The sequence below is a fragment of the Martes martes genome (assembly GCF_963455335.1).
Source record: "Martes martes genome assembly, chromosome: 7".
In the NCBI taxonomy this organism is placed as follows: domain Eukaryota; kingdom Metazoa; phylum Chordata; class Mammalia; order Carnivora; family Mustelidae; genus Martes; species Martes martes.
Window position 1 is genome coordinate 73,869,865 of NC_137894.1, and position 12,948 is coordinate 73,882,812.

Below are 12,948 nucleotides of genomic sequence, written 5' to 3' on the forward strand. Positions count from 1 at the left end.
GCATTCAATAAGCCATAGCAAACGACTCAGCATTCCAGTCATTTGAAATGTCTATAATAGAGCTCAGTTCATTCCCACTTGAAACAAAGAAATTACTATTTTTTGGCAATTCTTTTTTTTTTTTTTTAAGATTTTATTTATTTATTTGACAGAGAGTGATCACAAGTAGGCAGAGAGGCAGGCAGAGAGAGAGGAAGGGAAGCAGGCTCCCTGCTGAGCAGAGAGCCCCATGTGGGGCTCGATCCTAGGACCCTGAGATCATGACCTAGGCTGAAGGCAGAGGCTTTAACCCACTGAGCCACCCAGGTGCCCCATTTTTTGGCAATTCTTATGGCCAACATGGATTAGGAAAGCTTGAGAAAATTTTCTTGCTTTTTTCATAAGAAAGTGCTTTTTAAAGAAAAGATTTGAGAGAGAAAGAGAGGGTGCACACTGTGCATATGCAAGTGGGGAGAGGGGCAGAGGGAGAGAATCTCAAGCAGACCCCTTGCTGAGCAGAGAGCCCAATGTGGGGCTCGATCCCATGACCCTGAGATCATGACCTGAGCCGAAAGCAAGAGTCAGCTGCTTAACCGACTGAGCCACCCAGGCACCCCAGAAAGTTCTTTTGATAAATATCATGAGAGAAATCATGTAATATTATGAACACACAAACTATAATTTCCAAGTTTTTTTTTTAAAATAGAATATTCAGACATGTACTGGCTCTTTGCAAAAAATCCCATTTGATTATTTTATTCATTTACTTTTGAGAAAGAACATGCAAGAGTGGCAGGGGTGAGGGTGGGGACAGAGGGAGGACTCATAAGCAGGCTCCACACTCAGCATGGAGTCCGAAGCAGGGCTGGATTCCATGACCCTGAGATCATGATCCACGAAACAAAATCAAGAGTCGGAAGCTTAACAGACTGAGCCACCCAGGCACCCCTGACTGAGTATTTTAAAATTCACTCTAATCCTCACACCATTCCTTCAAGGTCTATGTTAATCTCTATGATACAGGAAAGCATAGAGAGGCTGAATGTAAGGTAAGTAGCTTAGAGGAAGTTACAGGACCAAGTGATGCCACCAAAGCCAGGGATAAGTGAATGGAGTCTGATCTCTATCACTGTGTCACTGGGTCAAGTTGTGCAGTTACGTCCTCTGGTTGATTCTGAAAGTAGGAATGGCTCTCATCCATTGTAGGTTATTTAACCATGGGATAGACAAAATACATTCACGATCCTTGTCAAGCCAATAAATGATACCTTGGAAGTACCCATATGTGCCGTTGGTTTGTTTCAAGGTTTTGATGGAGATGCATGATTCAAAAGCATTGAATGCATGAAGTCACTCCTGGCTCAGGATAGCAGACCCCAGCCCACCAGCTGGTTCACTGTGTGCATCAGTGTAGCTTACAGCCAAAGAGCAATGAAAATGAGAAAATCACATCTGTGACCCAGTTTTTCTTTAGTTACTAGTCATTTGTATCATGCACAGAATTGGATGGAACCTAAAGCAGTAGTCCTTGGTTACTCCAATGTTCTCACTTAAAATAAAAGCAACTGCTTTTCATTTACCTCCTGGGAACAAGATGAGGCTGAATGACCCACTCGGAAAATACGAGAAAACACATAAACCACCCAACATAACAACCGGTAATGTTGTCCTAAATTGAAACAGTAACTACATGAGATTCAGATCCAGAAGCCTCTCAGAGCTTCTGCTAGAATGTCCTGCTCCTGACGGTAGTTGGCCAGTGTCAGGCGGTTATGTTGGTAATTCCTGCAGCACCATAAGCACCAGACCTGCCTGATGCAGTAGCTACAGTGGTAGGATCCTCAGAATGAAAACAAAAAAACAGAAAACCCTAGCTGGGCTTTCCCAACTGTATAAGTTAAACACTTGTACTGTTATTTTTATTGATGCATTTTTTTTTTTGTTTCTATTCTCAGTTTCTTACTCTCTCCAAGAGTTTCTATAAGCCAAGTGTTTCATGAACTATCACGCTGTCTAGGAAAATGAAGAGACTAGAGTAATGGGAGACTGGATGATAAATCTGTTTGTACAGGACTGATATATAATTAACAGTCATTTATAGAGAACTTTCAAACAGCATTATAAATTTCATCCTTATGCAAATCTTGTTAAATTAGTGCTATCTCCTCTTCTGCTTAGCGGAATCAATGTAGGGAGAAGATGTGCTTATTAAGTGAACTTGGAAGTCCTGGCCTTCATTGAGTGGACGGGGAGCAAGGGCCAGGCCTTGACTGTGGGGCTAGTTCCATCCCTTATTAGCTGTGGCATCTTGGGCACGCTTCCTACACATCATTATCCTTGTTTGTGCCATGGCAGAGGATAATGGAAGTTTGTTCTTCTGTATTTCTTCAAGAGTGACAAGAAGAGCCACTAGAGGACCCACGACATGGATTCCACCTGATTTAAAGAACTCTAAGAAACACTTTACAGCTCTCCCACAACAGTGGGTCAGCTAAGCAGCCTGGCCGTCTCCTCTGTCCCACATCTAGGTAGGTGTTGGCATCAAGCAGCAGCCATATGGTGGTTTTAACACAAGTTAATGTGGTCCATGAATTATAATCTCTAATACATGCGGGTATGTGTGTGCATCCCCAAATATATTACGGTTTGAGCGGTGAGGCAAAATTACACATGGATCTATTCTTGAGGAATAAACAGTTCATTATAATGCGCCCCTGGCTGGAGCATGGGTCAGAGTGTGAGGTTCGCATCCCACAAAGCCATTATTCACTGACAGAAAACAAGACAATACAGAGAAGAAATAAAAAATTTGGCAAATGTTGCAGATACCCTTAAAGTAGTATATTAATGTATTGGGATTAAGAACAGCCATACTGATCACCTTTCCGCTCCCTCCCCCACCGTTAGAACCCTGTTAGGACACACACACTTCCTCTTTTTAGAAGTTGCTACTTCACCTTACTCGTGCTCATGCCTGGAGCACTCACAAGGTGAAATATTTGCACACTTCACCCAGGGATGACCCTGAATTGCTTAGAAGAAAAGTCCAAAGCAACGTCACGCTTCAAACCCTGAGATTCTATTCCCTCCCAGGGGAATCCAGTGTAAAGCCATTAGGTCTCTCCTTTAGCATACCAATGAGCAGGGGCAAAGGAGGGCCAGTCTGCTATGAAGGACACGTCGGAGACATCCGTGTCCTTGTAATTCTAACAGAGCTCAGAAGTCTGGGCTCGATACCATCATTTGAAGGGTTGTGAGTAGAATGGCAACGCTTAAAAAATTTCCTTTGGTAGTGATGAAAATATATGGCACCCCAAAATAGCCTGTTTTGTGGAAAAACAATCTGCCACATTCCGAATTCTGAATATAGCTAGCACTGGAATGAAGCTGTGTGGATTAACTATGGCAATAAAAGAGAGCTCATTTTGCCCTGCCCCTGTCTTTCTGGCCAGTGCTAACCATCCTTTACAACACAGCTTAGCAATCACCTTGGTGTTACTGAATTGCTTTATGTCTGTTTACACCTGTTGTCTCCCTAGAAAAGTAAGCCGAGTCAGCAAAGGTATCTCCTTTGTTGTTGGATCTCTCCAGCTAGCTCAGTGCCTGACAGGTAGACGGTGCTGTCGATGCTTGTGCAATCAATGAGGACACGTACACGGGTGGGCTGCAAACAGTACAGGTGGGTCCACGCAAGGAGGACCCAGGTAAAACAGGTAAAAGAGCAAGAGGTAATTCAACGAGTTAGCCAAGGGTGTTTGGGCCGAATTAAAAAAAATGCTAGGACCTGCTTCAGTTTGTACAGAAGCTTGCCTTGAAGAAGAAATCATTTGTTTTCCTGCAAAATCATTTACAACACTTACTGAAGAAGAAAACAGGTTTGCAAAGAACCTACGCTGTGGTTCTAACACAGAAGTTGTCAGTACCACTGAAGATTCCCATAGTCCATGGCACTGTGCTAAGAATAATGGGCCAATGGTAATCACTATGAAAGGTCAGTGTCAATAAGCTAGCCGTGGAGAGCCATGTGGGATTTGCTCACATTTTATGAAGAAAAACAAAGAAAGCAACGCAAAACAGTTTCCCCTTAGGGCTGTGACTTCATATGACATGCCTGTTAGCTAAACTGATACTACTATTTGGGGGCAGACTGTGTTTCTCCAAAACGAACTGGTTGAAAACAAGTCTCTCTTCTGGAGTCTCAAGTTCAACATATACGATTAACTCCTTGGAGGCATCTTTGAAGTGCAAATGTGTCATCACACATACAACAGTTTATCATCACCTCTGCTTACAGTAAACAGACATCTACCCTCTCAGAGATGAACCTGAGAATTCGCTTTCAGGGCTCCTGTCATTCATGATGCCATGCCACTTTTCAGTAGACAGACTGGCTCTATGCCTCTGCCTTCAGTCTGGTTAATTCTACATTGCTCGGTACCTTACAGACCCAGCAACTAAATGGATGGCTTCGTACTTTTGAAAGGTGAATGACCTTTAATGAATTAAATGAGAGGAGGAGTGGAAGTTAGGAATGACGAAGGCAGGAGGACTTGGCTCTAGCTTCCTGGTCTTCCTACCATCCAAGGGAAGAGAGGATGGCTGCTAAGACACTGACAGAGGCTGGAGAGGAAACCAATGCCTCCCCTTGCTTAGAGACTCCCAACCTCTTTCCAGTTATGAGTGCCTTTCCTTGGCCCTACAGATCGTACGTGTGTCTCCTGAATTCTGTAACCAGCATCAGAAGATCAAAGCTTCCCAGTCTGTCCTCTGGAGATAGAATACCATGTTTGCAGGAGGGAACTCAAGCACGCCAAAGAAAGAAAAGCATGGTCATGCGGGGTATATACAATCAAAGAATACAAGGGGAGAACTGCCTGGGATTGTAGGTATTTAAATGATGATCCTGTCTGAACTGGTATTAAAGAAAGTATGGTTCAGTGGAAGTCAGGCAGACTTGCTTCCAGGACTCGGATCTTGGTAAAGTTTTTCAAAATCACTGGGCCTTAGTTTTCCTGATGACAGGGTTGGGCCCAATGCAGACATGGGAGGCCCAGGGTGTGGCTAGGTCTCCATCATCTTCCCCAGCCACCAAAGTAGTTCATCTCTTTAATATGTTGAAATTCAGATGAACAAAAACAAAAACAATAAAGAGCAAGATAATTCTAAAGGTCCCTGATCACTCCATCATTCTTAGGACTCCCCCCTTGCCCCGCCCAAAGCTTAAGACTTACTGTCTTAATAACATACCTACAATAAGACTAGTGAAAAAATCAAAAGCTCCTATAGTCTCTGGCCTCCTCCCCTTATTTCCCTTTTTTCTTTCTTTTTTTTTTTTTTAAGGATTTATTTATTTGACAGACAGAGATCACAAGTAGGCAGAGAAGCAGGCAGAGAGAGAGGGGGAAGCAGGCTCCCCGCTGAGCAAAGAGATGGAGCCCCGCCCAGGACCCTGGGATCATGACCTGAGCCGAAGGCAGAGGCTTTAACCCACTGAGCCACCCAGGTGCCCTATTTCCCTTTTTAATTTTTAAAAAAAATTTTTTAGAAGATTTTATTTATTTATTTGACAGAGAGAAAGAGATCACAAGTAGGCAGAGAGAGAGAGGGAAGCAGGCCCCCTGCTGAGCAGAGAGCCCGATGCGGGACTCGATTCCAGGACCTTGGGATCATGACCTGAGCTGAAGGCAGAGGCTTAACCCACTGAGCCACCCAGGTGCCCCCTATTTCCCTTTTTTAAAACCTAGGGACCTGCTGGCTAGTTTTTTTCCCCAAAATTTCGGCACAACCTCAGGGGGCACCATTTATAGCAAAGACAATGTCAGTGGCACTCAGTGACCCTGACGAAGACGCTTTCAGAGTGGAGAGGGCCTGTGTTTGAGTCTCATCTCTGCCACTTGCTAGCTATAGGACCCCTGGCAAGCTATTTAATGATCTCTCCAATCCTATTTCCTTCCCTATAAAATGGAGATAATAAATTGTATTTCCAAGGGCTGTAGTAAAGGTTAAATGAAACAACATATGTAAAGAATCTGGTCTTCAGGAAGCATACCAACATGAACATTAGTTCTTTAAAACCACAAAATCTATGACATTTCTCAGTTCAGAGAAAATTCATGTCCAGGATGTGTGGCCCAGATTCTGAGGACAGACCAAAAGGTACTGTGAAATGTGAAACAGCTTTCATCTGCTGAAGATGGGGTAGGTGCCCCCAAAGTTGAAGGGGTCAGAATGTTGTGATCCAAGCACTACCCAATTTGAAGACTGAATTGTGGTAAGCAGCAAAAAGGAAGACCGATCAGCACACTAATGAACTAGGGTGTGTTGGTACAACTGTTATCAAGGATCAGCAACTGTTTAAATAAGACAGGCTGTGCTCATTAAGGACATATGCCGCCAACAAATTACAGCGTGCTCAGTTCAAACTTTTTTGCCTTTTGGAGGAGTCCGAGGCCAGCCTATATTTAATTGTGCTAAGTCTTTTAGTTGACTCTTAAATTAGGAAGTGATTCATCTACACAACTTAGACATTAGAGATTCTCAAAATATTAAAGCTGAAACAGATTTCAGATCTCTAAGCCATACTCCACATGTCACACCAGCGAAAAGTGAGGTCTGGGGAACATGAGAGACACGCGTGCGATCACAAAAGGTAGGGCCCATTCTGGGACTCGGTGTCATTAACTTACTCTTTTTCTTACTATAGGAAATCAGTCTTTAGCTTTGTCCAATACACATACTAGCAATTTAACATTGGGTATACAGATTCCTGTCTCCGCTCTGCATACTTTACGTAAGGCACTGGAAAACCTCTGGAGGGCTGGGTCAGTGACTGAAAGCAGCAGCTGGGCGGGGCTGTGTGGGAAGGTCTGAGGACATTCAAGAAGGGAACCAAGAGCACAGAGTAAGACTGTTAGGGACCCAACAGTCTGGAACATGGGTAGAGAAACTGGAGTCTATTAAGGAACCAAACACAGAATGATTCCCCATATCCAGACCGTAGGACGGTGATCAGCACACAGCAGGTCCTTGGCACTTCTTTGCTGCATAATCAGATGATGAAGCAGGACTGAATGAATGAATGCAGGAAAGGCAGTGAGCTTCAGAGGCCAGAGAGAAGAGGGACCGCCCAGTGAGAGGAGAGAGGGAGGAGTTACCAAAGCTGTCCTCAACCTTAGCAGGAAGGACAAGACTTGCTTCTTTCTCCTTCAAGAAGAGTGGAGGGAGTGAGGCTGTGGCCCTCCTGCTTCTGCCTCACATTCCCCTTCTGAGGAAATGTGCCCATTCCCATGACACTGCTTCTGTTTCTGGCCACTCTGCTCTCAGGACGGCACACGCAAAAGGGGAAGGCATGAGGGGAGTCCCTCTCCAAGGGCAACAGACATTTCAAACCCATAATGTTACCTTATTTTAAGATGAGACTCTGCTTACGTGCTCTCCGTGGAGGCTATAGACCATACAGACACCAGTGGGAAAACATTCTGGGAGGACCCTGAGATCAAGAAGCAAGTCTGATTCTAGGATAGCAGAGACAAACCTAACCTAATGAGGAATGAGGGAAAGCTGGGATTTCCTGGCCCATTTTGCAGTCACTGAAACACTCTGTCCTCTGTGGTCCTGAGCCTGGTGTGCGCTGACCCGCCAGGTCTGCTACAGCTGGGCTTCACACGTGGGGTCCGTGTGAAGCACGCCGGGGGCACAGACAGGATAGCGAGCAGTAGCTTGCTCTATTTTCTCAACAGTAGGAGGTCAGTGTTAGATGATCTCATTCCTTTCAACATCTACGTCTAATAGTTGTTTTTTTTTAAGATTTTTTTTTAAGATTTTATTTATTTATTTGACAGAGACAGAAAGATCACAAGTAGGCAGAGAGGCAGGCAGAGAGAGAGGGGGAAGCAGGCTCCCTGCTGAGCAGAGAGCCCAATGTGGGGCTTGATGCCAGGACCCTGAGATCCTGACCCGAGCCAAAGGCAGAGGCTTAACCCACTGAGCCACCCAGGTGCCCAAAGATTTTATTTATTTATTTGACAGACAGAGATTACAAGTAGGCAGAGAGGCAGGCAGAGAGAGAGAGAGGACGAAGCAGGCTCGCTGCTGAGCAGAGAACCCAATGCAGGGCTGGATCCCAGGACCCTGGGATCACGACCTGAGCCGAAGGCAGAGGCTTTAACCCACTGAGCCACCCAGGCACCCCCATATAATAGTTTTTACTTTAGTGTGCAAGATGGGGCCACTGGAACACAATATGCACTACTCATCAACATTTTTCGAGGATAAATGGAGAAACTGTAATAAAATACTGCATTGACGCCTAAGGAAGACCTTTCTAGGTTCTTAGGATGCAAGCAACCTCCCATTCAAGAGGAACACTAACACATTTGGAGATAACAACAAAGCGCTGGCTAGTGTCTTCTCTAATGACATCTAGCAGACTAGTGGCAAAATGGTGCCATGCACGTCAGGGGCTAGCGTGGAACAATGGGTTCTGAGCCATGTTCATATGAAAGACACGTACAGCCCAAGGAGAAGATGAAATGTCTATAATGTGACCTTCATTTGACATTTGATTAAAACCAAGTTGGCACATAATTTTTTTTTTCCCTCAAACCAGGAGAATAGGTCAGTGAAAAGAGCAATCATAGAAATGCTCTTCCTCAACTCACAGAGTGACTAGCAAGGCTTCTTAAAAACATTTTTAGCTCAGTTTCAATTCCCTAAAAAGAAATGCCACCTAAAAGAAATGTGTTAAGCACCCTCTAAATGTTTCTCATTAAGTTGCCAACACTGGTCTTTACCCCTCAAGGCTGGCTTAGAGCGCTCAGCCTCACTCTGCTCTGTACGCCATCTGAGGGATAAACGGAACGCTAGCTGCTATTTGAAAGAAAGGGGACTACATCTGTAAGAGTTTGTATGTTAATATTTGTAAAATACCTTGAGAACTCTTAGGAAAAAAACAGCCTAGAAAACAGCGTTCTGCAATGAAATTACAGGAATGGTGGTAAAGAAACCAAACTGAAAGATTTTCCTAATAAAGGGACAGGTTAGTTCTCCTAGTATAAGTCATCTTAGCTAAGTGGCTGATTCTTCTAAAAAGACTCGCTTTTGCTGAAGAGTGAAACACACTACTGTGTCTGAATTTAGCACGCGAAGAACTCCCTAGAATGGTTCTCATGCTGCCTAGCTCTGAGCATCCTCATTCTTTTTTTCGGTCTTTAATTATGCTATAGAACACCTAAGTTTTTATGTAAAAGTGAGTCTGAGGAGACAGGCTGAGCAGAGTCCTACAAGTGCCCACTCACCTCCCATGATTTTGGACTGGCAGTTAATGAACTCCGGCTTCCTGTCCGTGAGGTACCTCTGGCAGGTGTGGTGGAGGATCTGGAAGAAGGTGCACTTTTCGGAGGCTGTGCTGGCTACCCACTGGTCAAATGCATTTTCAAACAACAAGTCAAACTCTGCAGAATCCTGGAAAAGACAGTGAGATAACTACTGATCTCAATCTATAAACACGGCTGCCTTCAGCTCACTCCTGACAAAAGACTCGTAAAGGCAAAAACACCTTTCAAAACTTGGCTCTTAATCACAAGTCTCATCTTTATTTGCGCCTAGATGCGTGGAAAGAAGGTCCACCTTCCTTTCCTCTGTTTATCAAGCAATCCCCAAATCTTAAGAGTATTTAAAGATGTCCCCAGGAGGCTAGTATCACAAAAGCCTCCACACATGCATCTGGCAGAATTTAGACTACATGCTGCCTTCCCAATGACCTGCAAAAGGATTCCTTCAGGTTCTCAGCCCTATCAATTGGTCTTGCTCCTACCGCTTGGTAAGGAAAAGATTCTCCCTTATTATTTTAGCATATAGTTACAATTTACATTTTATTTTTCCTCATTATTGAGGTTTTGTATAGCGAGTGTGTGTGAGCAAAAGGGAAAGTACTTAAATAAATAATTCTACCTTAAAATGTTTCTCATGTTAAATCCAAATACCTAATTTGTAAGGTGCCATCTGTTTGTCTGTTTGTTTTGGTGGAAAAAAACCTCATCACTGGTGTTATTAGGAGATAAATGAAGCTTTGATGAACATGGTTTTTCATATTAATAACCATGGACGTAGTATCTGAACTCTGCCCTTTGCACTTGGCTGATAAGCATACAAAAGACAGCATTTATTTCTTCAGTATGCGTTCCCTTATGTTTCTGCATCAAACATGATGAAAAGACTTGTAGTGCCCCATGAGGACAGAGAAATCAGAAAGTCTTAGCCACATCACTGAAACAGAGAAACAGCTTTGTTAGAGATGACTCAGACAACCACCACCATTGCCAAGGCCAGTGAGAGAGTCACTGTGTGAGGAGGACACCTTCGCTCAAACGGGGCATTCACTCACCCGATTAGGATCGATGCCATTAACCTGGCGAAGCTGCTCAAGCATCCACTGGGACCTTCGCACGAACGACGTGGAGCCTTCAAACTGTTTGACCTTTGTGATGGATGCCTGGGTGGGTTTCTTGTTTGTCACTGCCAAGAAAAGACCACTCACATTAGTGGGCACGCGGATTGGTTTTCTCATTACACCTACATGTGTGCGTACACACACACACACACACACACAGCATATGAACATGTGTGTCTTTAACGAGAGGTGAACGCAAAAGAAATAGTTATATTCTCCACTCTCACGCAATTACAATATTACAATATAATATTATAGTGTATAATATAATACACAAAGTTACAATATACAATATAATTGCGAAGGCTGCTTCATTTATGTCCTCATTCATTCAGACTAAACACAACTCAACCGAGGAACACCAAGCACTTTTAAAGGAGGCCACAAGTGCACAATGACCATCTGCAGGGAAAGCAACATGGGGGGTTGGTGGGCATCAGGTAGAGGTACTGGGGAAAGCTGTATTTGAAAGGAAGCAGAGGTTACTGTTGGAAACTGCAATGCGTATTTTGAAGGTGATATTCCAGTGTAAATGTATCAGGCTTCACTGGTAAGATATGGAGTAACACCTCACTTAAAAAAGATGATTTGGCTTTAAACTATGGTCCAGTTTGAATCTAGTGTGCATCTGTTTCTGACTGTACTTGGCATTCCCACACCGCCCCCCTCCCAAATTGCTGAGGTCACCATGCCTACAGGGCCGAGACAGCTCCTTCTCCCAGCCTTACTCAGTTCTTCCTTTGCTGAGGATGGACACTGTCGCCTCTCAGACAGAGGCCAAGCGCCAGCCACTCGGAGAGAGTCACTCTGGATGTTTTTAGGTCTGCTTACTTGTGACTTAGAGCCTCCAGGGCTGGGTGGTAATTAAGGGTTTTCAAAGGGCTTTCCTGAAACCTCCTGGGGCCTGGCTGTAGGAGTTGTAAAACTTAACAGAAATGATGCTACTAAGGGAATTAGAAAAAGTGGAAGGTACTACTTGTAATGAATGTGATCCCAATAAGCTTGTGCATCGGTGGCACATTCTTTGTTTCCAGAAACCCCGCAGGTCCTACATTTCCAGATAACCATGTGATGTTCAACAGATGGCAAAAAGAATCCTTGAGGGATGAAGGACAGAAAGCATCTACTCCAGTTATGGCTGCTGGTAAGAAGACTCTCCCTCACACACAGGAGAATTTAGGGCAGTTTCAGGTCATTAGAGCAGGAACACAGGGACCGAGAGGGGAATGAGATGTGGGCGCCTTGCCTTTGCCTCTGCTGAGAGCCCTATGCTTCCAAACTAAAGACCTCTTTTTATGACACTCTTCTCCCTTTGCTCCAAACCAAAATTTAGCAAACATTTAAAACATAATCTTAAATAATGCTTAGGTTTATTACTCATTATGTCAGCTATATTTGGCTAAAAGCTTCTGAACGTCTCATACCAATTACGTTTACTTTCATGGTTAAAAAGTCATCATCCCCTTAACACCCGCGATCAGTGGAAATTTTATAGTCTTCTATTCACATGCAGCCTGTCTGGCTCATGGCTCCATGTGTAAGTCTGTTAAGTCCTCTTAGGGATAACCATTCTCCGAACTAAATTCAGGCAACAGTATCAGCCTAGGGCTCTGTCTAGCCATTTAACTTAATGCATTTATTTCATGTGTCTCCTATGACATCTAATAGGTTTCCCTGACACCCATGCCCTGCTCTTCTGTTTTCATGGTAGAGGAAACAACATACCTGGAATACAGGCAGGTCCTAAAATGTGCTGAAAAGATTAAAGAATTCTTTTCAATAACAGGAAAACATGGGTTCCTGTATTAGACACACACCCCTAAACACACAAAAAGGATTTCCTCCTTTGTTTATGTAAATTACACGACACTGAGGCATCCTGGGAAACATGAAGGCTTTCCTTCTAGCTTTAAAGTCGTTATGAATGCCTATTTTTACTTCTGGTCCACTTATTTCCAAGTGGTTCACAGCATTATAAAAACTCAAACACAATGCAGGATCACTGTAATTACTGGCATGTTTAGGATTGACATTTTAGCAAAGCAAGTTCCCTGGAAGTCTGTCACTGAAATGAGAAGGGCAGGAACCCCACCCACATGCAAATGCCCCACAGAACTGCTAACAAGAACCGCGCGGCAGAGCGGTCAGTGGTCATTTTCCACGAGGCACTTACAGCTCCAGACATGCCTGACTTGTTCTCTCTGCTTGCTTATTCTTTGCCCAGTTCTTGGAATCTTGGTAGTTTTCCTGGGCACCGAGCCCGGTTTGGTTTAATTTTTGTTTATTGTTATTATCTCCAACATCCCAGTTTCTATTTTGAAGCAGGTGCCTTAAAATTATATTATTATATACACATTATATAGAGTTAAATAAAGACTTTCCCCTTCTTGAAATCAAAACAACCGCAGAAACACACCATTGCCAGACTTTCTGAGTTCTGTGCTTGAAGGAGCCCTGTTTTATCCCCTTTGTTGTTTTGGCGCTTTTGGGGTCCAAAGCTGATAAAAAAAATATGTCAC

At 43.8% G+C, this 12,948-nt stretch overlaps 1 protein-coding gene across 5 annotated transcripts in view; it reads right to left on the bottom strand.

The window, feature by feature from the left end:
• Positions 1–12,948, bottom strand: part of STXBP6 (syntaxin binding protein 6) — a 256,274-nt gene that overhangs the window by 46,667 nt on the left and 196,659 nt on the right. For all 5 annotated transcript variants that reach the window (XM_080807490.1, XM_080807493.1, XM_080807491.1 and 2 more), the window contains 2 exons: positions 10,364–10,494; positions 9,276–9,441 (listed from right to left, as the gene is read on the bottom strand). In XM_080807490.1, the coding sequence (XP_080663616.1) occupies positions 9,276–9,441; positions 10,364–10,494 (297 nt within the window). The remainder of the gene's footprint in view (positions 1–9,275; positions 9,442–10,363; positions 10,495–12,948) is intronic.